This window comes from Melanostigma gelatinosum (assembly GCF_949748355.1).
Source record: "Melanostigma gelatinosum genome assembly, chromosome: 18".
Classification (NCBI taxonomy): Eukaryota; Metazoa; Chordata; class Actinopteri; order Perciformes; family Zoarcidae; genus Melanostigma; species Melanostigma gelatinosum.
Window position 1 is genome coordinate 11975377 of NC_136651.1, and position 25897 is coordinate 12001273.

The window sequence follows — 25897 nt, forward strand, 5'->3', positions numbered from 1 at the left end:
ATTTGCTTTTATGGTCTTTAAAAAACGCAGGTGGTCAGATTGCAGTGTATTACTAATGTTTCAAATGTCTTACAGTCCCTTTTTTAAGCTGCAGCGTTTGGGGTTTGTTTACGTTGTAAACACTTCAGCACACAAGTGTTGGCTTCCTTACACAAAGAAGAAAAGCCAGCACTGTGGCAGCTCTGGATCTTCATTTTCAAACTCCTACAAACAGCACACATGTTTCCTCTTGTCTTCTCTGTAACAATGTGCTGAGGTTTTGTAAGGTAACGGTTAGACTTTTCCCCAGCAGGACATGATGCAATGTTTGAGATGGATCAACATATTTTGTCTTGAGAGCTGATGATTGTCCAAAATAAACACAGACAGAGGATAATGCCCAAACAAAAAGGTACATGGAATTTCTGATTTGTTGGCAAACTAAATTAAGAATCAAGAAAGACGTATTCCGTTCTATTATGGACTGATTTTGACAACGTCTTGCTGTACGAACCACAACCGTCAACAAGCTGTAAAGGACCAGCAAAGAGCACGGTGAAGAAATGTAGAGGGCAGACGCGTCCACATCATCACTGAAGGTAGAGGGAATCACACTAAATATCAGGTAACGGGAGATATGAACGCAAGGACCTCGCATCCTCTGAGCTTCGAAGACCAGTGGCGCCCTCCTGTGTTTGAGGGAGGCAGGCAACGTCAGAGACGATCCTTTCCAGCTGCGAGAGCCAAATGCGATCTGATCAGTTCATTCAAAAGCGTACTACTACAGGCTCACTTTGAGCCACGGCCCTTCTCAATTTCACTCCTTCATTGTCAAAGTCTCAGGTTCGGGCAGAGTCAATGTCAGCTCTATACTTCGGTGGAGAAGAGGATGCTCTGTCGTTTACTGTCTGGGGTGGGGATCGTCTCAAGCTGGAGGAAATACAGCAACACTTGGACCTGCAATGAAAAAAACAAAAAGGGAAGAAAGACAAATGAGGTTTTGGTTGCTCGAGCTTGCAGTTAGCGGAGCAACGTTTTCTGAAAAAGCTTCACAAAATTCAAAAACAAAATGCCAGAAGAAGACAAAAAAAACCCATGTCCTAGACCTGCTCTTAAAATATGTTTTAAATTTTTATTTTATTTATTTATTTATTTGTTATTTTTTTTATTTTTCTGTGTGTGTAATTTAGGGTCACATTGTGTTTTTTATGCTTTTAACTTTCTGCTCTGTTCAGCACTTTGTGATGTTATGTCGGTGAAAAGCGCTCTATAAATAAATTGCATTCATTCATTCATTCATCTTTATGGCGCACCTGCGCCATGACTTCCAGGGACCAGCTGTCCCCCATACTGATGGGTTGCGTGGGGTTAACGGGGATCTTGCTGTCCTTCTCGGAAGGCCTCAGCAAGGTCGGCCCAAACACCGTCGCCAGGTTGTGGAGAGACATCTTGTTGATGCTTTCCTTCTCCGCCACCCTGAGGAGAAAATGACAGACGAGTCCATTAGTGGTGTGGAGCGATCAAAGGAGCACACGGAGGTGATCTTAATGTGCGGTGATTGATCTGTGCGTGTTGCGCCGACAAAACGTGAATATCAGAGATACTGAAAGTCCTACAGTAGAAGAGACAAGATGTTTGAAAAGGGACATTGTGATGAACAGTTTTCCACCATTGTAACAGTGACTGCATTTGCTTTAATAGTGTAAATGCAGCATGATGGAACCAAACCACACACAAGTACGCCATCCTGAAAACAGTAACAGTAATTCTGCCGTTTGCAAGTTTTTTTGAAAATGTCAAAAAAGGTTTTTAAATTAAAATCTATCTGGAATATAAACATATGTGCTTGGTGCAGTTGACTGCACCTCTTGCACATGTATGACTTGTTGTTGTGCATGCGTCTGTCGGCATCCCTCTCCACATATTACGCAAGCATGTGTGTGTTTACCTCTTCATGTGATCCAAGAGGAAAAGGAATGTGACCAAGTTGGGCTCGGGCAGTGACAGCAGTAAGTTCAGCATACAGCTCTCTTTGGCAACACTATCAGACAGGGCTGCACAGAAAGAAAGGGAGATTTTTACATGTACTACAAATGAAGGACTTTTACCTGAACAACCCTGAGCAGACATCTAGAAGTTGCAACTACTGATAATTAGCTGTGTTTGTCACTTACTGATGCCGCCTGCAAAATTGGGGTAGAGGTCATCAGTAAAGAGCGGTTCTGGCAGCTCTCTGAAGTACAGCTTCAAGGTCCCAGCGATGGCATTGACGTCCATCTCACTCATCATCACCGACACGTCTTTATGATCTGCAGGAGAGAGACGAGAACAGGAAGATTAGAAAAAGGGTTTCCTTCGGGTGATGGTCAATATGTCTTCTCAGCCATCTTTCCTAGAAATGCATAGCAGTTACACTTTTATAACCAAAGCGTAACAGGTGACGGCAGTACGAGTTAAATCAAAGAGATTTTTACTTCATCTTCACACCTGCTGTATGGAGGTACCTACTGTATGGAGATACCTGGAGATACCTACTGTATGGAGATGAAGGGTGTACTCACTGGTGTCAAAGGCGGTCTTCAAGGCCTGAATGTCAGTGGCCACTCCCGATACTCTGTAGATGCCCACCTCCTCCATACCCCTCCTTTCAATTTCCTCTAGGCACTGCCGGACAATGTAGGGCACCTTGGAGCGCTCTCTCCTAGATGGAGACAAACATGAATGATTGTGTTATGATTTATATTAAGGGAAACACTGAACAGCATGAATACTGATTGAACAACGAGGCACTTAACGTTTTGTTTTGTTGAGAAAAAAGGACAAAATGAACACGGCTGTGTTTACGTTGTTTTGACTACTTGAGGGGCCAGTTATTGCCTCTGGCTCTTTGCTTGTGTTTTTGTTTAAATCAACGATCTGTAGCACGAATTGATTTTGCTGGTGAATCTAGTTAACCCACTTGTAATTCATCAGCAGCAACAATGGCCGCAAACACAACCCACTGAAGCTTCTGCTACATGCCCCCCCCCCCCCCAACTGCCTCCCTCATATTTTGACAAAAGAAATGAAGGCAACAAATTGTTCAAATATTTAAGTGTGAAGTCTGCGAGTAGCATCAATGGCAGGCTGACAGGAAGGTAGGAATGTTTTAGTGGTAATTATCAAATGTTAGTAAGGTAATGATTAAATTGGGAACATAATATCCACAGCGGAGGTCTTTGTGTGACTGTAGACTCCCAATCTTCTTAAATAATGGTCTAAAACAATCTAAATTCCGAATTAACTCTTTACAGAGAGCCTGCTACTGTCTAGGATAAGAATGAGACACTTGGCAGTCATCACAGGGGAGAAGGTGGATTTGTTAATGCTGATGAGAAAGTCCTGAGGACAAACATCCATCCAACTGGAGATGGCAGCTAGGCAAACAGGGGTGAGTGCTCTACCATTTGTGCCACTCAAAATACAGAAAAACTATATAAAATTGAACCCTCATCATAACATTGTAGGATGTGAGGAAAGAAACTAAAATATTAGACACAGACAGAGAATGCTTAGAAGAAGAGGAGGCCTGGAATCGAGCCCTGAGGAACGCCATTATCAAATACAAATGTGCTCTGACAGACCGATAGACTAATGGATGCCAGGATAACAGTTTGGGGTTCAACAGTACAGGTGATCAGATAGTTACTTATAATTAGGTAGCATCCGTGTGTTTAAATGTCAACTCACCTGGTCACTGTGGTGATCTTGACACCAAACACACCCATGGGTTTCCGTGAGGGCATCCTCTTCAGGCTGAACTCTCGGCTGGTGAACTTCATGGAAAGTTTAACCTCGATCTGACACAGGAAAAAAAGGGCTTGAAGTTAAAACGGGTTTACAAGCCTGACATCCATCTGCAATGGCTTCCCATGATCTTGAGGAAATCCTGCCATGTTAAAACCAGATGTAGACTTCACAGAGATATCAACCACATCCTGGAGGAATTGTTTCAAGTAGTCCTCACCTCCGTGTGCTACTATTATGCAAATGTAGGCTGCATTGGAGCTACATAACAGGGACACCTATTATGAGTATTGAGAGAAACTAGATCGCGAGCAAATTTGCCAATTTTTAAATGCTGGGGGAGGAAATACAGGAACAAGTAGAATCAATCTACTCACCCCATTCATGGGAATAACTGTCCTCTGCCAGTCTTTGCCTTGGAGAGTCGGAGGGTCGAGCTGGTGGAGATAGGACAAAACATGTCAGCATATATTAAGGGACATTTTATTTGAACTGCAGAGGTATTTCACAACATCCACACAGTTGATCCTTTTCGATCATTAGTGATTCACTTTTAAAAAAATGAAACAATTCAAATGGTGTACAATCACGCTTAGAATTTTTGACTTTTACTTGTAATGGAGTTTTTCTACATTGTTGCATTGGAAATTTTACTGAAGTAAAACTTTTTCCAGCACTACCCACATGTCTGTTTATCTGTTAGACATGCACAACATTAAGGAGGTCTACAGGCCATGGACTTGTAATGTTTCTTTTATTTTTCTAAGATTAAATAGAGCATAAAGTTATCGTTGCATCAACACTACAAATCTTCCCTTCATCTCAGTGGAATGTTTTCAAAGGTGGTTTTGTTGTCGCTTTATTTTATTCTCATAAATATGATAAACAAATCTATCTTGTTCAAAGAGACCAAATTCACACCCAAACATGCACAAAAACACTCAGATCTGCAGAGACATGCCATCTGGGGCAATACAATCAGAGTACACACACACAGATCTAACACAACCCAATAAACATACACACAGTATACTGTATGTTGAATGTTTACCGAAGCCTCTTCTGGTAGCGCGCAAAGCTGGATCATGTTTCTCATAACTGAATCTTTCACTGCTGAGAGTGCTCTTTTGAGCCGTTTATCTACAAAGAATTACATTCCATAATAAAAATGTTTTAACGCTCATGTTTTTGGCCAACAAATACAATTTTATCTTCCACGGCCTTTATCGGTCGAAGGCGGAGCAAGCCGTGCGCTGTTGAACAACATTTCCAATAAATCACAGATCTGTAAAACTACACCGTGTTTAATGCTGACGTGAAGCAAACAGTATGAGCTGAGACAGTTTAGAAACACTGCGAGAAAAGATGAAAGAAGACAAGAAACAAGTTTTATAGCACGTTCAGATGGAGACAGGCCTATTATTATTATTTAAAAAATAAATGCATTGCAACGCATGCATGTAGGAAAGAAAACTGAAAACGGTGTATGTTTTTTAGGTTAATGAACATATACAAAAGTGTATGATCAAAAATTGAATTTGGCATTTGTACTGTATGATAAGAACACAGTAACTTTTGCTCACAGTGACTTCAGACACTGAATAAATAGTATATATTGTATGAAATAATCTCCATAATAATCTCATCTGTTCTTTGGCTGTACTGTTTTGTGGGGAGTAATTAACCTTCTCTTGTCTTTCGTTAGTGTTGGTGTAACTGCTTGCATTTTGAACCGAAAAAAAAGATTTCAAATTCCCACATACAGTACAAGGATTGAAATACATTGATGCAATACATTTTGGCTGAGAACGAAGAGAAATAAACATTTAATTTGTACATGTATTATTAACACATTTAGGCAGTTAATGTACACCTGTATGGCAAGTTAATGGTTATTTTATTCTATTCTAAACATTCATTTGGTCGGTAAACCACTAAAACTGAACAGTCATCTGTGGGAAATAACAGCCACTGTGGCTTCTACTGAAGACGGGAGCGGCGGTTTCTTGCCCTGGATTTATGAAAATCCTGCTGAGCTACTTTCTCACCACTGTGGGTGGTTTGTTTTGAATGACATCATCTGTCAAGATGCGGCGCTGTCACAGGATTACCAAAGCAACCACTAGGTGGAGCACGTGGCTGTAATTCACCGTTGGCAGTGAGGCTACTGCAGTTTGAACAAAGTGTGAAGGATACAGGCTGCTCAAAATGAATACTGATAATATAACATGAAGCTGATATTTCATTCTTCTATGACTGGTTCATTTTAATATCACATGTATAAAAGGGGACTCTTTTTCTGGCTTTTTATCTCTCAGTTTGTTTGAGAAAACACATCCATTTGTGTGTTTTTGTGGGTGTGAGGTGTGAGGTGAAACAATGTTCAGATATGTATTATCTCACACACAAAGAGAACCACAAACACCTGCCCTGCTGTGGGTGGAGGATCAAGAGAAGGAGGTTTTTGGAAAGGGGGTGAATCAAAGACGAGACTCGTGTTTCCGACGAAATCTCTCCGTCTGTCTGTATCGCTCTCGCTCTCCTGTATCTCTGCTTTCCCTCTGTTGATCTCCTGAGTGACACTTGCCATTATCCTGCAGGCTGGCGTCGTCTTGGCAACCTAATCACCTGATATCTAGACCTGCTATTAACCTGCGATCAGCCAGTCTCACAGTATCTCTGTGGTTTAATTCTGCCGTTTTATCAGGATTTTGGGCACTTTTTAACGAAGGGAGCACCTGATGATATTGACGTCATTTCCGCACGTGCAGCATGGCATTGCCGTTGCTCAACAGCCGTTGTAGACTCTGGACTGCGAGCAATGCTTTAAACAGCTTAGCCTGGCAGCACAGCGACAGCTCAACGGCATGAAAATGAAAAGCTTTGTGTCATTCCATCAAAGATTCTGCACATCCTCGGAACAGCGATTTCTCTCCATATAACCAACCGCCACCCATCCATAACATATTCGGGTAATTCATCGAATCAGCAATTTTTACATCATGCTCAGTTTAAGTCGCTCACTGAGCAATAATATAGATTTCATGCTCTGTGGCAGTGGTGGTGACATAACTGCGTATCAGTAATGAGTCATGTTGGGTCTGCTGAATGTGTGGGGGGGGTGACGTCATGTCATACCGGGATCTGTCCTTTCCCCATGATGCGGTCTGCGCTCTCTCCATCCTCTTTGTTCGGCTTGGTCTTGTTGTAGCACTTCTCATAGCAGAGCAGCCTCAGGGTCTGAGAGCCCTCCAGCTCAATCTCAAACTCCTTCGGGGAAGAAAAAGAAGATGGTTGTCGGGAGATTACGTTTCATTCAAGGACAATGACAACAACGGAGACGGGAATAACAACAAGAATGACAATATACCCCGAGAAAAAAAAATCTGCATCCACCCTACATCTTAATTCATACATCCCACCACACAGCTGACCAACATTGCCTGTAATTATGTACAGGGGCACTCTGCATATGTTTTGCACGTCGTTCTGAGGCCCACACTGTGTTGGTTCACTTTGCATTTGGAGAGACATGAGTCATCACCAGCAGCTCCTCATTAGCTGATATTATTTCCACTTTGCTGAGCAAAATCCTCAAAGAGTCTTTGGGTCCACTGATTGTGTCTCAAAGCTCTCCTCTGCCCTGCTAACCTCCAACACCCAGCTGTGCCATCAATGCAATCGTGTTTGTGTGTGTATGTCTGCTTGCATGCGTACAGTGTGCGCACGCGTGTGGTTTTGTTACATGTTCGCAGGGGCTTTACTCGAAGATGGCCAGTTGACGACTGATTACAGGACCAGATGTCGGATACATAACAGGCAGCACAAACTGTACCAAGAAGAAAATGTGCATGTAAAAGTGCCATCATTAGCTTTGGAAGGCCTGTAGGTTGCAACGTAGACATTACAGTGTATTTCAGCATTGACTCATCAACCGACCGCCATATTACGTATAAAGACTCGGAACATGTGCAGTACAGTCTCTCACCTCGTTCCATTTGGGTTCAGTAGTGTATCGATACACTCTCGTCTTGGCTTTACTTGAAAAGAAGCCAAAGGAATCCACCTCCAATGTGCAGTAGAGATCTGGTAGAAAGTATTGAAAACATATGACATTTCTATGGCTGCTGAATTGTTATTTGTGGATGCATTACAGTAGCAATTGAACTGGCTAATTGTTATCCCCAGAAAGCAAAATAGGAATAAGTCACGTATAATTTGTCCAAATGTTTTAATGTTGGTGTTTTTGCGACTCAGTAAATATACCAAACGACACTTTTAAAATAGTAAATTCCTGCAAATTAAACCTAAATCTAAGTGGTGAAACTTGAAAGATGAACCTAAAGTAAAGTCTGATGGAAACACGTACTTCTAAAAGCGTCCACCAGAAACAAAAAACCCTGTAAAATGCAGTTTTCCACTGCTCAGTGGTCAAATTAAAGTTGCGCTTTCTCATTTTGTCTGATTATATGTATTTTCTGTTGTGTGCATGAAGGCTAAAGGTGCGTGACTCACTCAAGCTCTGTTTGAGGCCGGAGGCAGAGTGGACGATTACATTCAGGAACCCGTAGAGACCGGGGGATTCATCCTCTGGAAAAACAGTCAGAGAAGAAAAAAAAAAAAGACAGCGAGAGGGGATTATAAAAGCATGCAGATCTCTGTTTGTTTTGGAGCAGAATCAGACATGGAAGGAAGGGATAAAGCAGCCGCGGACAGCACAAAACACGTGGCTTAAACCTCTGTGCACTTTTTGTCCTCATCTGAATCACAACTACCATTAATCAAAAACATTTCCTTCCAGGACAGTTTTCCGCGCATTTGAACAGAGCTGCCAGACAAGACATGTATGCAGAAAAATAATATAATGTGTCACCACACATCTGTACATAGAGCCCAACACAGTGAATCATTTCACTGTGGAAATATCTACTAAATCAAATAATTATGTAGCATTTTAATTAAAAAGACTGCCATGGTTGCCATCTGCTGGTCCCTAAAAAATAGTTTTTTGCAAGTATCTATCATGTATTTTAGACATACATGACATGATTATACTGCATGTAGTATGTGCTTATAATGTATTTAAAAAAAGATTATAATGTACCACAACTATGGGAATTATAATACACTATGATCCTTGATAGGATACTTGATCTTATAAGTCATTATAAAATGCTTTATGTGTTATGATGATCGTTATGAGGCAATATGTATATTTTAGGTTGCTTATTACTATAAGTATACAGTGCTATAAGCAGATTATAATGCATTACAGGTATCTTTATAATGCATTATAGACATGAGTTTCATTGAAAGTGTTCCCACAACTTTCAAAAGTAAAAAACAGCAGCTGACCTTCTTTGTTGATGCTCAGTGGAATGTGGTGGACAGTCTGCAGTTTGACACAGGAGTTGGTCAACATCTGCAGCTCCATGGAAGTCAAGGAGGAAGTTTTCAAACCTTGAGGGACGACAATAAATGTAGACTGTAAATGACATTGTATATTGGTCTCTCTATCTCCTTCACGAGGTTGTCGGTTTATTAGTTGCGAATGTACACGTATCCACATTTAGCCGAAAAGTTTTGGATGTTCTTCGCAAAGAAGAAGAAGACGTTGTCTGAAGGACATTTTATAGGACACTTACATTTCTTCTGCTGTTCCTTCATTATCTCCCTCCACTCTGCACGTTCATAGTCAGACGAAATCAGGAAACTGTAACCCTGAGCACAAACACATACACAAAATGGCTGTTATTACCTTAACGATGAATGTGGGGAGAGGCAGATTAAAAAGAAACGTGTCATCTGTGCAAACATACAACGTCAACACTCGTGAATCCGCCTCCAGCTATAGCTTTAACAGATGGAAGATATCACACAGAAACTGTTACAAGAAAGTCCAAATATGATAAGCTAGGGGATATTGTGCTCCGTGGGAATAAAGCGGAGGACGACAAAAATGCAGGAAAATGAGAAGAACAGATGAAATCTGGAGAAGGAGAGCGTACGGGGAGCAGTGGGAGGATGGTGATGAAGTTGGAGAGCGTTATCACCTTGCCGTTCTTGTTGTAGACCCTGATGGGCAGGCTCGGAGACGTCAACAGGAGCAGAGACTCCTGTTCAGACAGCTTCTTCCTCAGACGGTCAATGGCTTTTGAACCCTTGTTGCCTCTCTGAAATCACAGCGGTGAAAAGGTTTGACGTGTGTTTGTGCGTTACCTTGATCACCTTATATTAGAAACATTCTGTATCCAATAAGTTGCATGAAACACTTTAATAATCCCAGCGGCCAAACTTCAAACTTCAAATGTCAGCCTTTTTTTTCCGTGGTTCCTGAACGCTACCTTCTCTCTCTGGATCTCACTGCGGAGGTGCGAGATCTTGACCTTCATGGCGTCAAGCTCTTCGTCGGGGACCTGGGGGATGGTAAGGGGCTCGGTCTCCTCGGGGCCCTGGAAGGTCAGCTCAGTCAGGGGAATGTACCACTTACTGTCATACTGCTGGTTTTTACTGTATCGGGAAGAGGAGAGGAACAAAAAGTGAAGGGATGGATGGTGATGGGTGAGTAAAGAAGATGGATGTGAGGGAGGAGGAGTGGATTGATAAAGACGGATCAAAGATGTGGATGAATTGGGGGGAAGGTGACAGTGGAAAGGGGAGAATTAATTCCAACCATTTTCTGCACGACGAAACTACTGCAATGTTGGTAATCTCTGTATTTTTGGGATTTCACTACGGCTGCTAAAATACAAAAAACTGTCATTTGCAACGTTTCTTACCCTCCGATCTGTTTCTTCAGCTTGGCGCAGAGCAGCAGATCAGTGAAGAGGAAGACATGCCGCAACTTCCTGGCGCCCTCCACCAGCTCCACCATGAAGCTGTCCCTCAGAAGCTGACGGCTCTGTGACGACAACAAACAGTGGTTGGGTCAGTAACACTGTTACAACTTATATTGGTACCGCATCCCGAAGCTGTATTCCTGGAGTGGAGGCGAGGAGGGAGCCAGGGAGACTATAGATTTAAGTTTCTCTTGGTGCTCCTTCATAAAAAATGTCCGTTTTTACCGAATCATCAGTGACGACGCTCATGTGCAACCTATTTAATGTTCATTAAATACGAACCAAATCATTTCCTCAAAAGTGTGGAGGGTCTTGCATTCATTTGCATTAGTTACACTAATCACCTGGTAAATGCTCTTGTCATATTCAGGTGTGATAATCCAGGTTGTAGAGGAATGAATGAGGTAAAGGCAGACTGGGAATCACTGATGTCAGACTATGTAATGAGATGTGTAATACTGGCATTTGCCAAAAGGGGACAGTGATGTCATTTTCCAAGGAAGAAAACACATTTGGACTTCGAACAATAAAACATGGAGCAGAGAAATGCCAAACCACAACTCGGCAGTAAACGACCCACCTTCACGAGCTCATGACACTGGTTTTACTTGTGGTGCGGAGTATAAAGGGTTAGGCAGGAGAGGTTTACTGTTAAAAAACCTGATCATACAATAACATTTTGTGTTTTAACTGAGCAGGCAAACAAAGCAGCTAGGATCTAGTGAGGGAAGTGACCTCGTAAACACACAGTATAGTACATTTTTGCCCTTGCTTTTGCTCTTTTGACTGCACACATGATACACTGTTGAAACAAATCAATTTTCAAGAGTCAAAAACGTGTGTTTTAACATTTGAAAAAGTGTCTGCATAATTTGGATGAGTCACCCACGTTGACTTAATTACAAATGCATTTAGTTCGAACAAACAAATAATTGAATTCAGCGTTAATTATTAAAGAGTCGGCGCTGCTAGCGGACAACACTTGAGGAGCAGGTTTCTTGTCAGTAAGAAACAGCCACAAGCGGAATGGCAGCTAATGGGCTATAACATTACCAATGTGCAGAAATAAGGGGTTTTACAGTCCATCTACTGCTGCCACACCAAGCAAATCAAAGAATACAGTTGTCCACCAAGATTTGCTTTCCACTTTTAAAGCATGTTTTACGTTATAAACAAAAATCTCCTTTCTTCGCAGGGCTTCCTATTCACTTCCATGTTGTTCCAGGGGCCACAGCAGCACCCCCACCTAGCCAACCTTACATCAACGCCCTCTCGGCAAGGCCTGACGTCACACTTGCTCAGAACCAATCACATCCCTATCTTCATCTTTGTGCCCTCCCCTCTCCTGTCCCCTTCCTCCTCCCACCTCCATCACAGCAGCAGAACACACTGGAGTGGAGCCGATGCTTGTGTAGGAGCGGTTTATGTGCTTACAATACCTGACCGGACATGCTGGCATGCTGGCAAAGGACCATTGCCGTGTCAGTCGGACGCTTGTGCACCATGGAGAGGGTGAAGTGGGGGTGACAAAAGACAGAGTGAGCCTGAGAGTTTATCAAAAGGAAAGTAAGTGGCTTAAGGAGAATGGAGAGAAGGAGATAGCGACAGAGTAGCTGTGGGATACATGTCACGCCGCAGTTTCTTACTGTACTGATACCAAAACCATGTGACAGCCCCGCTGCAGTGGTCTGTTGTAAAGGTGTTTCTTCCTACACATGCACTTGCAGGCACACATGAAGATGCTGCAGCAGATTGCAACCATGTTCTGATCCACAAAATAAGCATTTAATTGAAGTCTAATTCCCACTGGTGGATGTAATTATTCATTACCATTCTAGACAATGAAGTCCTCAATGGTGACGACCTGTGATAGATGATTTAGCTTCTGTCTATTTGGCATATTTCTCTAACGGCAACTGTGCTCAGCCCCCTTCTCTTCACCCTGCTGACCCATGACTGTAAACCCAACTACAGCTCCAACCACATCGTGAAGTTCGCTGACGACACTACCGTGGTAGGTCTCATCAGCCACAACGATGAGACTAACTACAGGAAGGAAGTGAACCAGCTGGTCCGTTGGTGCCAAAATAACAATCTCTTCCTCAATGTGGGGAAAACAAAGGAGATTGTTGTTGACTTCAGGAGAACCCACTCCCAACCCCCCCTCCCTCTGACCATCAATGGTGCTGCTGTGGAGCAGGTGAGCAGCACCAAATTCCTGGGTGTGACAATCACAGATGACCTCACCTGGAACAGCAACACCACTGCACTGGCAAAGAAGGCCCAGCAACGCCTGTACTTCATCAGGAAGCTCAAGCGAGCAGGAGCCCCCCCCCCCATCATGCTCTCATTCTACCGAGGCGCCACTGAGAGCATCCTCAGCAGCTGCATCACGCTGTGGTTCGGAAGCTGCACCGCCTCCAACCGCAAGAGCCTGCAGCGCATTGTGAACTCTGCCCAGAGGATCATCGGAGTCTCACTCCCTACACTACAGGACATTTACAACACCCGCCTCACCCGCAAAGCACTCGGCATTGCGGGTGACCCCACCCACCCCTCCAACAGCCTCTTCAGCCTCCTGCCTTCAGGGAGAAGGTTCCGCAGTCTCCGTTCGAGCTCTACCCGGCTGAGGAACAGCTTCTTCCACCAGGCGGTCAGGATGCTGAACTCTCTCCCTCCCTCTCTCCTCTCGCTCCCCCTCTCTCCCCCCCTGCCATCTCTCCCCTGACCTCTCTACCCTCCCCCTCACCCACCTTTCCCCACTGCCTCAAATGGAACATACCAGGACATCTACTCCCCCTCACACCCCTTCCCTCATCCAGCACCAGTCACTTTTTCTATTTATTTATTTTAATTTTTTATTCTCTGCTGCTACGAACAAATACCCCCCTCACACACCCTTCCCTCATCCAGCACCAGTCACTTTTTATTCTCTGCTGCTACTTGTTAATCCTTTATCTAGGCCCTTATGTTCTTAACTTTATTCTATTTTTTTCTATTATATGTTATATGTTCATGTCTATATTACACTGTGGGACTGCGAGAAACGGCATTTCGAATTTTCTGTATGCATAACACATGTGGAAACTTTGACAATAAAGTGAACTTTGACTTGAACTTTGACTTTGACTTTGACTTTGATGCTGTGATCTGTCAGCACGCACACAACATCTGGTTTCCGGTTTCCAGTTTGTGTTGTAATGCAGACTGAGGTATGACGAAATTGCTCTTTATAAAGAGCCTCTGGTAGGTATTTACTGTAATATCCATCATTCAGTCTCCATCTTTGGGTTTTGGGACTTTGATGCCACAAGAATGGCACATCTATGAAGTGATTCCACATGCACTGTAATCTTCTGAGGATATCATCTCACTAGAAGATAAAACAACGTTCTGTCTTGTTTTACTTCTGTCAATCTACATGCTGTCATGCTGGTCTATATTTAGGTCGAGTACAGTAGTTAGAATGCTGACATGTACTAATTAGCAATAAACACAACGTAGCCTACAGCTGAGTACAGTGTTGTAAAAACCTAGCTGTGATGTTGGGTGTGGCCAGAGGTTCAAGAGACTTACAGCATACCTTTCGTCCCACAGAGGCCAGTGCAGCTATGTTTTTACGCCTTCAAAAATCTCGTTTGTATTTAATCTTAAATTGTTATTTTTTTCTATGGATGGTAATCGGAGAAGACAACACAAGTTCTGTTTGTTGAACAGAAAGTACAAAAGCTTAAGAAGGATTACTATACACAAAGTACCCCAACGGACAAACTGCAAACGCTGACTCATGCTCATCTCACGAAAGAGAGACAAAATGAAGGGAGGGACAACAGCTTGACTCGGGATGTACCGGCTTCAAACTGTGGAAGTCAATGGGAATCATTCGAAGGTATAAAGCAAGACTGGACATTAGAATACTGCGACACAAAAGCATCTGTTTCACCTGCACCATCAAATATGGCATTAAAAACCCTTCACAGAGGTTTTGACTCCATCAAATCAGAATGAATGTGTTATGAATAGAAATCTCTGACTCAGATACTGCACAGAGAAAATCTCAAACAAAAATAGCCTAAATAATGCTGTTCTCATGAGTTATGTTATTTTAACGCTGAATAAATGACTTATTCACTGAATGCCCGCAGATATTTTTTCTTCTTTAATAAAAGGTTCATATTTTTATCTTCGAATGCAGACACACATTCCAGTTTCTACATCAGTAATCTGATAAATATGAAAATGTGCTTTGCTCTGCTACCGAGGGGGAAAGACATCCTTAACAAACCAGCTGTCTCAGCGCATCAGATGACATTTTCACGACATTAATACAGCCAGTAGGAGAAATTTGACTTTCTCCATTTCTCATAATAGCTGACCGCAACATCAGCGGCACCAGCGTGGAAGGAGAACGACGTGAGGCAGAGCGAGCTGACAGCACAGAACGCAGATTAAATATTGACCATCTCTTGGAGGAGCCTTCGCTGAGAGCGTGTGCGCGAGTAATGGCATGAATTTACAAAAGACCCGTGTTTATTTTTAGAAGACACGCTTGAAGGGGTTCCTCTGCGCTTGTGTGTTTTTGCTGTTGGGTACAGTGTGTGTAAAACATTGTGTGTACTGTACATGGGGGGCCAGTTTGTGTTACGGTAGAGTGAAGGACAGACGCCATCATTTGCATTTTAATTAAGCAGCTTCTGTTCGTCCCCTCGCCTCTTCTGGCTGGGCCGTGGCCTCTGGGGCCCACTTGTGCGGCTCTCGCATGCCTCCACTAAACAAACCACAGGTTACTCACTACTGTGTACACATGGCGGGTAAGAGTGACACTTCAGCGCTCCCTGAATCCTCTTATTTTCCGGTCATATTATAATGGCCTCTTTCTTATCTTCTTATCTTAACGTTTGAGCCCAGTGTCGCTACCGATCGCTAAGGCTAGCAACCTTCTGTAAAAATGAAATAAACATAATTGTGCCGACACTCATCAAATTTTTGTCGACAAAACATGAGTAAAAAATAATGAGGGCATTACCTGGTAGATCAAATCATTTGATCGTTTTATGTAATTACAGATATTGAAACAGCATTACGAACACATCTCCTCTACTACAAGTGATTAAAGTATTATTTTTGGCTGAAGCTATCACTGAATTTACGCATCATCCTCTTCATTAAATGCAAGACTTTATCTTCTCAACTTTCCAGGTAACGACAGTCTTTCGAAGCGCGTTATATGTTGCAGCTCAGTTGCCGAAATGTGGACAAAAACCTCAGGCATATTATATCCTCTACGGTACGATATAATGAGCTCCATTGATTTCCACGCGCTGCTTTCATGTAATAACAATAAATATTTGATGACTGGTGTGGAGGTCTGGACAAACTGGGATGGAACTGCAGCCTGCGGGGTTGGGAGGGGAAGTGTGTGTGTCCGTGTGTGTGTGCATGTTAAAAGACAAACAAGAGAAAGAGAGCGAGTGAATGGAACAGAGGGCAGGAATGTGTGTGCGTGTGTGTGTGTGGAGAGAGGGTGAGGTACTGTGAGCAGAGGGAGGAGCCGTCACAGCCTTTTCCCTCGTTCGCTCCCACCCTCCATTTATGAATAATTAACTTGGAATCTGCCAGTCAGAGTGGACCGATGGCTCATTACAAGGCATTATGTACGGCAGTGTCACGCAAGCTATCAATCAAGAGGCGTCCATTCATCTCCGGGGATGACAGAGACAGCGGGGTGGGGTGGGGTGGGGGGGTAGGTTGTGTGTGTGCATGTTCGCGTTAGGGGAGATGGAGGGATGGGAAGCCACAAGAGAGACACAGAGCAAACACAGAATCACCCTCAAGTATAGGCAACCCTGGTATGACCATATAAGGGCATGGGCTCTGCTTTAGGCTGCAGATTGGCAGCTCCTGTACACTCATTCAGCAAAGACATGGTTATTGAGAGGGCGGAGTTATGACATCACCATGCTCACCATCAGAGCTGGAAAGAGTTGAACTGATGATAAAAATGACTATTGTCGACGTCTGTAGAGCGGGTTGTATCACCTTTGAGTCTTATTTTTGTTGAAACAGTGAATCAAATGTATTAAAGGGACAGTATGTATGAATCAGACAATGATGCATTTGTATTTGCTCCATTTCATAGTCATGATTTCAGAGATGCACTGAAACAAAAACATTTTTTTAAGCCAGAACAAAACATGCCATAAAGGCGTTGTCAGGTCTTCTAGTCACCCAAAACGACTTTGTCTTAGTCCAGTAAATTAGTACACACTATAGCCAAGTAACATATCAATCTGCTTCTTAGCTGTTTGAAGAAGAGCATGCCAATCAGGCGTAAAACTAGGCAGCAAAATGTGGCTCGTCTCGAGTCATCAGATGTTTGGTAAATCTCTGAAGGCTCACCTCTCCCTTCTTGACAGTCATAGACTGGCGTCGGGGCGTCGTCTCCTCATTGATGCTGGACAGGAAGTTCTGGGAGATCCGCAAGGCGTCCTGCAGAAGCGGGTGGTCCGGGTGGCTGGTGGGCGTGTGTTTGAGCAAGTCCTGGAGTACAGCGGTAGATGTAGAAATATTAATTTTGTCCAGCTAAAAGAACACATATTCAGGTATATCTATACATATATATATCATTTATTTTCCCTTGAATCCTAACAGGAAATGTTTAAAGAAAGTATAAAGACTTGAAGAGTCAAGAGAACAAGGTTTAGCAATAGAGGCAATCACTAAAACATTTCAGATCTTCAATTTGTGATGTGACATCGCTAAGATGCGCTCACTCTTACTTACATGAAGTACCAATGTGCTGCGGGTCACTCGGTCCACTGGTTTATACAGCAACGCTGTGCACGAGAAAGGAGAGAAATCAGACTGAATTGTTTTTACTCTATGTCTGAATTATGACAATATGCTTCATGTACAGTACACCATTTAATAGATGGGAGTGAGTAAAAACTAGCATGATGTGGCCGACCTTCGAGAGAGTTCTTGGCTGTCTGGTCCTTCGAGTCCTTTGGGCTCCTCACCTTCAGGTTCTGTTTGGAGACAAAATGTAGGTCGAGGAAAACCCTTTTAAAAAGACCTTAAAAAAAACAGTTCAGTGCAGTTAATCCATATGAAAACATAGATTTGAGGCATGCATGTTTTTAAATATAGTATGTTTATGATAAAATAAATTCTTGTGAGGCCTTGAAGCTGTTGGAACTTGTGTTTCGGGACAATATAAATATACAAATGTATTATGCCGTCACTGCTCATATATGATCTGTGAAGGTGATACTGAGCTCAGATTTTTCCTTGTCAGTGATGAGAATGAGACCAACTATCCTCTGCACTGTCCACCATTCAACTGATGCGCACACACACACACACACACACACACACGTACACACACACACACACACGTCTAACTGAACACACATATACACACACAGAAAACTGCCTCTGGCTGCATTTCTATAGAAATATTCAGCAGAACATGCACAGTTGAATGAAGGGAAGTGCTAAAAGCTGCGTGGGTGAATAATGGCAGAGCGTTTTGTAAGTACATTGCATCAGGGACAAAACTGTTAAGCAGCTTTTAGAACAGCTCCTTTCCCTAACAACACGTCATTTAACACTCTGCTGCAAGTCAGTGATCCTCTTTGTCATTTTTGTGTGACCAGATGACACCGCCTCAATCTCACAAACTGTCCAGCTGCAACAAATCTTTTTTGAAAATGAATTAATATACAGCTACACAAGACCGAGTGTTTTATGTTAACATAATAGCAATAACCACAGCAACCACACTGGAGATCTCCTATGCCAGACAGCTTTGTGAATTCGGAGAAAGAAAAGTTGTACGTAAATCATAAAATAGGACAGAAAGAGGATATCTTATATTATATTATACTACAAGAAGCAATTAAGTGTAATGTGATGGTGAAAATCACTCCTGCGATAGATTGAATGTGTACTTATATCTAAATGTGCTGCACACATAAAAAAAAGAACAACTTGTGAAACTCAACTGGATGGTATGAAGGAGGTTTGTACGGTGGTGAAATGATCCGATAACTGAGAGATCACAGATTCAACTCCTGCAACAGCTCCGAGGTCGGAGCTACACCAGTAACGACTTGCTTTTTCTCCACTTCTTTCCCCCACATCTACAGTATAGCTTCCAATAACAATTTCTATCCCTGCTTGGTGCTGTTATCCATTCTTTCGTCCAGCCTTCTTACCTCAGAGATTTCAGCAAACTGTGTGTTAGCCTGGCAGCACTTCTCCGCGGTCTCCACAGCCAGCTCGTAGTTGTCCACAAACGCTCGGTAGACTCCAAGCTGGCTGGCCTGATGGAGAGAGAGAGAGAGAGAAAAGGAAACAGAGGTTTTTAATGAACATATTAAGACATATTGAAACGTCATTTTGAAAGAGATTGTTTGTGTTTTTGGCTGTGTAACCCGTGAAATTTCATATCTGATATTGAAGTCCAGTCAGACTGTGTGTGTGACTTGCAGAGGATCAAACGAAACCACCAACAGAGGAAAGACACACGGTCACAACAACAACAACACAGTAACCACGGTGCGCCTCGCAGCCGGGCCCGTTGCCCTGGCAACCAGCGAGGCCCGGCACCGTGCAGGGGTGAGTAATTAATGATCGGTGTAACGGAGGCTACGAAAGCACATTTAGGAAGCGGGATGGCTGAATAAAACTCCACCAAACGCTGCCTGCCAGCGCTGCCATCCGTCTCGACGGCGAACAAAAGGACAATCAATTCTCAAAAGCCAGAGGAGGAACGAGTACAGTGGAGATGGGTTTTGTGTGTAACGTTGAGAGCCACACACACACACACACACACACACACACACCAAATACCCCAGAAAGTCTCACCTGAGAGTACTGAGTGTATTAAACATGAATTATTACCTTTAAAGCTCATTATGACCCGCAGCATTGCTATATTTTAGACCTTTCAGCCCCATATAGGCCTGTGTGGAGCTTCAGTAATTTGGGCAAATTACTTTTGTCTGTGTCAAAGACCAAGCTTAAAGGTAAATTGAGGTTCATAACGTGGGTCTTACTTTCAAATTTCCGGCCATTATTTCTATCTGTTATGATGACACCGTGCTCATCGCTGAGGTCTTGGACCATGGCAACAAGGCAGTCAGATGATCTGACAGGTTGTTAACAAGCCAACAGTGTAGCCAGATTGTCTAAATTTGCATTTGGAGGTGGAACTGAAAGTGAAGGTGCCCAAAAGTTGATAATAATCCCGAATGCGGTACAGTACAGCAGGTCAAAGATGAAACAGGAAGTGGGTCTGTAAACTCTAATGAAGACTTGTTTACCGCCTTGTGTGATTGAGATGGGAATGATGGTTCGAAAAAGCCCCAAATATGAACCTTTAAAACTGTGGGGCACAGATACTTTACAGCCGTGAGGCACTGGAGCAACCTGCAGCAGTCTGGCCGAGTCAGTGCTTTTATTGTTGATTTCTAATGTGTGGCCTTGTGTGAAGAACATTCTAATTAGATTAGAAGTGGTCTACAACTAAATGACTACTACACGTCTGTGAGTCAATCACTAGTATTGTCTCAAAGTCCCCTTCCATCCTATTTCAAGGCCCTGACCTTTCTACCATGCCCTGATCTTTGCAGTCATGGGGGGTTGTGAGATTCAATTGTGGCAGGAATGTGGAGTCACAAGTTTTCTAAACATTGTCTACACTTGTCATGTTGCCACTGGCAGTTACTATGTGTAGTGTGTACGCTTAGATCTTTAAAAAAAAAGTCAGCGAGCCACCATGAAAGAACCGCACACACGACTGAAATAAGCAGCATAATAGTTCCAAAAGGGCTCGACAATGCGTGCACATATATCCTACACACTACAGTAGGAAGAAGGGAAGTGGAGAAAGGCGAGGAGAAAAGCAATTTTCACAATACTGCAATCCCGTGTCCTGCCCTGGGCCACACAATCTGCACCACAGCGGAGGCCATTCAGAGCGTGACAGTTTGACTGCGGAGAGAGCGGAGAACCCGAATGTCTGGCAGCCACATCCACAGAGCCACGGAGGCATATCGAGTGTGGGGCTGCAGCTACGGTATCGTAGCTAGAGAAGGACTCTGGGTGATGAAAGAAACTGCTTGGGTGTTTGGATTTCTCAGTTGGGGATTTGTCCCGTGTGAGAGTACGTGTGTAATCCACAGCGGAAAACAACATTAAGAAAACAGCCTCGTGACAGACTACGGCCATTATACGAGAAGGATGGATTTAGCCACTGGCTTTGTAAGGGAGTTCTAACAGACTCGACATTTTCTTACACAGGAGTAAAGCGCACAATGATATGAAAAGACAGAGCATAAGATCCTTTATTTGCTACAGCTATGCTGGCAGCGCTATGTAACCAGGTGTTGTAGATCCAAAATCTAACATGATTCGACATCTACATGGTCTAATTTATCATCTATGATTCATCCAAAATCCTGGATTTGGTCGATTGCTGCAATTAAAATTGACGAAACCCAGGAACAGCCGAGGGGGAATCAAGGATGTGTCAGCAAAGCAGTTATCAATCAGTTAAAGTACTTGTCCCACACCCAGACACATCTCAGTGAACCTTTTCGTCCCACAACATAGTTTGTTCAATGATATAAGTATTAATCTTTTCCACATGCGTAGGATGGTAGACAAGCCGATTTAGCCTCTAGTGGGCTGTAGGAATGAGTCCTAAAACCCCGGAGAGAGCCGGTTTCCTTGGATGCCTGAAGTTAGGTCTGCTGTGAACACACGCTCAGGAGATTTTCAGATTTTGTTCCACGACTTCAAATATCTCACGCGTGAATTTTGACGCTTTTACGTGTGTTAAAAAAGGCGGTTGCTTACAAGTGACAAAGTGAGACAACTAAACGTCATGCCGTTGAACACTGGTCCAACTTTAGCTTCGTGGTGGTGATGTCAAGTCATGTGACCGTGGTGTTGTTCGTTGAAAGCATAACGTCATCTTTACTTCTACCGATTGCATTCACTCTTCCTTGATGACCTTGCTGAACAAAGCGTGTAAGCATCATCAACGTTTGTTTGACGCAGAGCTTATTTTATGCAATAATTCAATATCCCAAAGGAAAAGTCCCGTCGGCTTTATGTTGGAGGGAACTAGTGCGACGCTAACTTCCTGGTTGGCCTACAAAAGTACGTCATGCCTTCAGCGCTCTATTCTCTGACACATTGAATGAACCTTAGAGAAATGTCTTCACTGGGAAAAAAACAGAGCAAAGACCAATCTTTATGTTGGATGTCTGAGGCCAAATAAAGGATCATTCTTCTATAAATTCACAGAATCAGCCTTTTTTTTTTGGTCCTTCATCTCTGAAGAGCAACATTAAACCAGTTTATCCGTCTGCCTTCATGGTGTAAAACCACCACGTTGCCACTGTGCATGTTGTGCGTGTCTACGACGAGCAGGAGTGTGATTTAGGTCTATTTTCAGCCTTCAGACACTTCTTCAGACACTCATGCTCATAAGCTGTCAGTGACGCTTTGCCTCTTCCTCTTTTCTCCTCTTCCTTGTTCTGATGTTTTACGATTCCTATATCCGTCTGCTCGCCTCACAGACTTCAGAGTCATGGTGAGACAGCTCTATCAGAGCAGCCTAAATCGACTTGCCTCCCCGGCTCTCGTCCTCTCTCAACCCTTCCACGCCCCACTCCTCGACTGTATCGCCTCCTCTGCTCTCATCTGATCTCTTCTTCCCTCCCTCTTCACCTCCTAACGGAACGGCTGTCATGTAGCACTTTTTTTTGCCTCTTTGATAGGCTCAGCGTCTTCTCCTCCTGACTTTTATTGACGTCTGTCTGGGGAGAGGCAGAGAATGTGGCAGAAACTGTGTGAGCATGTGTTCCTTTACGGTTTACCTACATCACAACCATGCCATCACTTCTTTGTGGGGCAGTTTTGTTTGATAGAAAAGCGAATGTAACAGTGAAGCAGTTTTTAGGAGGGAAATATATAGACACGCTTTTTAAGTAATTATAAAAAAAATGGATTTTGGCACATGAGTCATTGGCGGTAAAAGATACTAATTAAATCCTAATTTCTTTGCAAAATCCCAATTGGAGCGTGGAGTGTGGAGATTAATTCATAAGAGTGCGTGTGCGTGAGAGAGAGAGAGAGGAGAGAGAGAGAGAGAGAGAGAGAGAGAGAGAGAGAGAGAGAGAGAGAGAGAGAGGGAGAGGGGCTCCTATTTATAGCAGCTTCTTCAGGACACAAAGCACACAGTGCAGTGATGGCCTCAGCTGCCTGAGGCCATCTGCAGCATCTGAGGCATTGTGAAACACGCCTGCACCTCAGTCTGTGTGTGTGTGCGTGCGTGCATGTATGTGTGTGTGTGTGTGTGTGTGTGCATGCGTGTGTGTTCTGTGAGTCTGCGAGGGAGAGAGAGAGAGAGAGAGAGACCCAGGGAAAGTGAGGGAGAGTGGGAGAGGAGAAGTATTTTGGAGAGAATTAACAAATGACTCATTGTGAAGATGATTAAATAGACCCAGTGTACATGTGGCCCAGACATCCTTGGCAGAAACTACTGGAGGGAAGAGAGACAGCAAGCGAGCGGCTGTTGAGGAGGAAATAGGAAAACAAAAGTGTGATTCAATTTGTCCTAATTTAAAATGGTAAAGAAGAGCATCAGTAGAAAAATCAAATCTAGGTTTTTTGTGATTGGTTTATTATTGAATTATGCTGAAAGATTCTGCTTCTGAAAGCCTCCCAATTCAAGAAACAACGTTACTGTGAATTATGTCACTCAGTCTGCACAGTGGTTTTGCTTTGGGTCTGCGTCCACATGTCTTTTCTGATACCGTCAACTTTTGTGTGTGTCCAATGTTGTCACTTAGATTCAGGGTAAGGTCAGACATCTGCTATCGTGGGTACAGACACACACACTACCACCCCAAAACGCCCCAACCCCGTCGACTAATCATTTCTTTCTCTCACCAGTTTCTGGAAGAGGTCTCCGACTCTCTGGTGGTGGCTCCACTGCTGAACGCGAGGGAAAAGTCCGTCGTAGAACTCCCTGTGGATCTCGTAGAGCTCAGGCACTTTGAAGAAGATCGTTTCTATCTGGGCCACGGTGAGCACAGGCTGCGACGTTGTAGCAGCGGCCTTCAGGGGCTTCATGGGCTGAGAGGGACAAACAGAGGAGATGGAACAAGTTGCTTTTGCGGGGCATCTTTGTGTTAACTGTGAGGACTTCAGATCGTCATTACTGCAATGGTTTGTGGTCTTTATGAGTCTTCTCTGGTTGCGCGACGGTTCTGGCTTTTCCAAATTATCTTTTAAATGGCATAAAAGTAATAAGAAGTTAAGTTGCCATGGAAAACGTGTTCACAAACTGTTGCTTATTTACACATCCAGCACACACAGCATTATTATCCTCCACTGTGTGCTATCTACTTTCATAACACCCAACTCGGTGCCTCATGTCTTAAAACATAAAAAACAAATCAATTTATTTGTTATTTATTTGGTTTGGCTATTTCAACACTTTTGATGGTTGTAATTTGAAATCTATTTGTGTTCCTTACACATTTTGCAGATGCATTTAACGACACTGAATTAAATTAAGTGCGTGAATTCATCGTTAAATAATTCCATACTTAACACTCCATTTGCCTAATCAATCCACTTAATGTCGCAGTCATTACATCCTCCTGTATAGTATGTAGTGTGTGTGTGTGTGTGTGTTCTCACCAGCAGCAGGGCCTCCAGGTGGCTCAGGTATGTTTCCTCGGTGGCCAGGATCCCAGAGAGGACCCACTTTCTCATCTCCAAACCTTTTTCCAGGTCACATTCAGTCTGTAACAAACACACAGACATGTAATAGTAAAGCTAAAACAATATGCAGCAATACAATAGAATGCACAACAAATAATCCAATCCTACACGCGCCCACTTTGCTTTTTAACTTACTCTTTAAATCAGCCGTTTCTGTTTTCACACTGCATCATTTTGTGCCTGAAGAACATTCAAAGCATCATATTGTTCCTTACGTCAGTTAATATTTGTAAATCTCAAATTGACGGGCTCCTAGTTGTTAGCGGAGCTTGAAACCTCTGCAGTGTTGCCGTTTGTGAGGGCCACGGTCTGGAAAATCAAACGGCAACAATCGCACCTTCGAGAAATCCTCCCCACTCTCCTCCCCACTCCCCTCCCCACTCCCCTCAGCCCAGCGAAAGCTCACTGAGGACTACGGACATGAAAGAAAACAGAGACAGAGAGATTCCTCGGGCTGTCTTGTTTAACCATGAACTCTGAAATAACAGAAACAGGCAGGGTCTCCCATGGGAGCGAGGTTGGCGTATAAGTATGTGTCTGTGAGAGAATGTGCAAGTGCCGGGAGCGCAAACACACACACACACACACACACACACACACACACACACACACACACACACACATAGACACAGACTGTGAGCCCAGGTTGGGACGTGGAAACATCCAGTCCTTCAGGCTATGAGGAGGAGGAAAGAGAGGAAACAGGGACGAAGGGTGAGAGAGAATGACAAAGAAAGAAGAGGAGCAGAAGAGATGGAGAGCAAGATAGGTTCAGTATAATTAAGAGGGGGGAGAGAGAATAAAGAGGGAAGAATATCTGACATGATGAAGGGGAGACACAGACAGAGAGCAGGACTATATATTAAGAAGAAACGAGGCGACATATTGAAAACTTGCAGCTGCACATTCTGTTTCTCTGCCTTTTCGGCTGCCCTGTCTCACCTTGTCCATCAGGAGCTGTTGAGGCTTCCTGGCTTCTAGAGACCTACAATACATGGTGTGTGTTTGCGTGGATGAGTGTGTGTGTTGGGTCAGGAGGGTAACAGCATAGAAGACAATGCAGAGAATCTGTTTAGTAGTTGATGTGTTCATGTACGTAAATAGAGAAAAATGTCCATCACAATCTTCTTGAAATTGCCTGTTTTGTCTTACCAACAGCCCAAAAGCCGAACATATAGAATTGTCGATGTCTGTGTATGTTAAAGCCACCTGTAAGCCACTTCTACAACGATATATCTAGACAGCAGGATTCAGGCATTGTATAGATATGTATATGCTAAACTGATGTGCAGCGTTCCCGTGAGCTGCATGAGTACATACTGCGAGCGCCTGGATGTCTGTGGGTGTGCATGCATATGTTTAAATGACGGGGTGAATAGGCCTGAAAGCTGTTTCCATGGCCACTGCATAAGCAAATTAAAAAATAGCACTCAACATTCAAAGGTAACCGTATGTGGTTACAGCCGTAGTTACGATCAATAACC

General features: G+C 43.4%; 1 protein-coding gene across 1 annotated transcript in view; it reads right to left on the minus strand.

The window, feature by feature from the left end:
• Positions 1-655: 655 nt before the first annotated feature.
• bcr (BCR activator of RhoGEF and GTPase) overlaps positions 656-25897 on the minus strand; it is a gene marked incomplete at its 5' end in the record, with an annotated part of 66852 nt that continues 41610 nt past the window's right edge. The window contains 21 exons of the mRNA XM_079290007.1: positions 656-936; positions 1293-1455; positions 1928-2033; positions 2154-2288; positions 2541-2680; positions 3709-3818; positions 4143-4202; positions 6904-7035; positions 7754-7851; positions 8281-8355; positions 9121-9225; positions 9411-9486; positions 9819-9938; positions 10110-10275; positions 10545-10666; positions 17004-17144; positions 17388-17440; positions 17572-17632; positions 18824-18931; positions 23574-23759; positions 24330-24434. Coding sequence (XP_079146133.1) covers positions 847-936; positions 1293-1455; positions 1928-2033; positions 2154-2288; positions 2541-2680; positions 3709-3818; positions 4143-4202; positions 6904-7035; positions 7754-7851; positions 8281-8355; positions 9121-9225; positions 9411-9486; positions 9819-9938; positions 10110-10275; positions 10545-10666; positions 17004-17144; positions 17388-17440; positions 17572-17632; positions 18824-18931; positions 23574-23759; positions 24330-24434 — 2352 coding nt within the window. The 3' untranslated portion in view covers positions 656-846. The remainder of the gene's footprint in view (positions 937-1292; positions 1456-1927; positions 2034-2153; positions 2289-2540; positions 2681-3708; positions 3819-4142; positions 4203-6903; positions 7036-7753; positions 7852-8280; positions 8356-9120; positions 9226-9410; positions 9487-9818; positions 9939-10109; positions 10276-10544; positions 10667-17003; positions 17145-17387; positions 17441-17571; positions 17633-18823; positions 18932-23573; positions 23760-24329; positions 24435-25897) is intronic.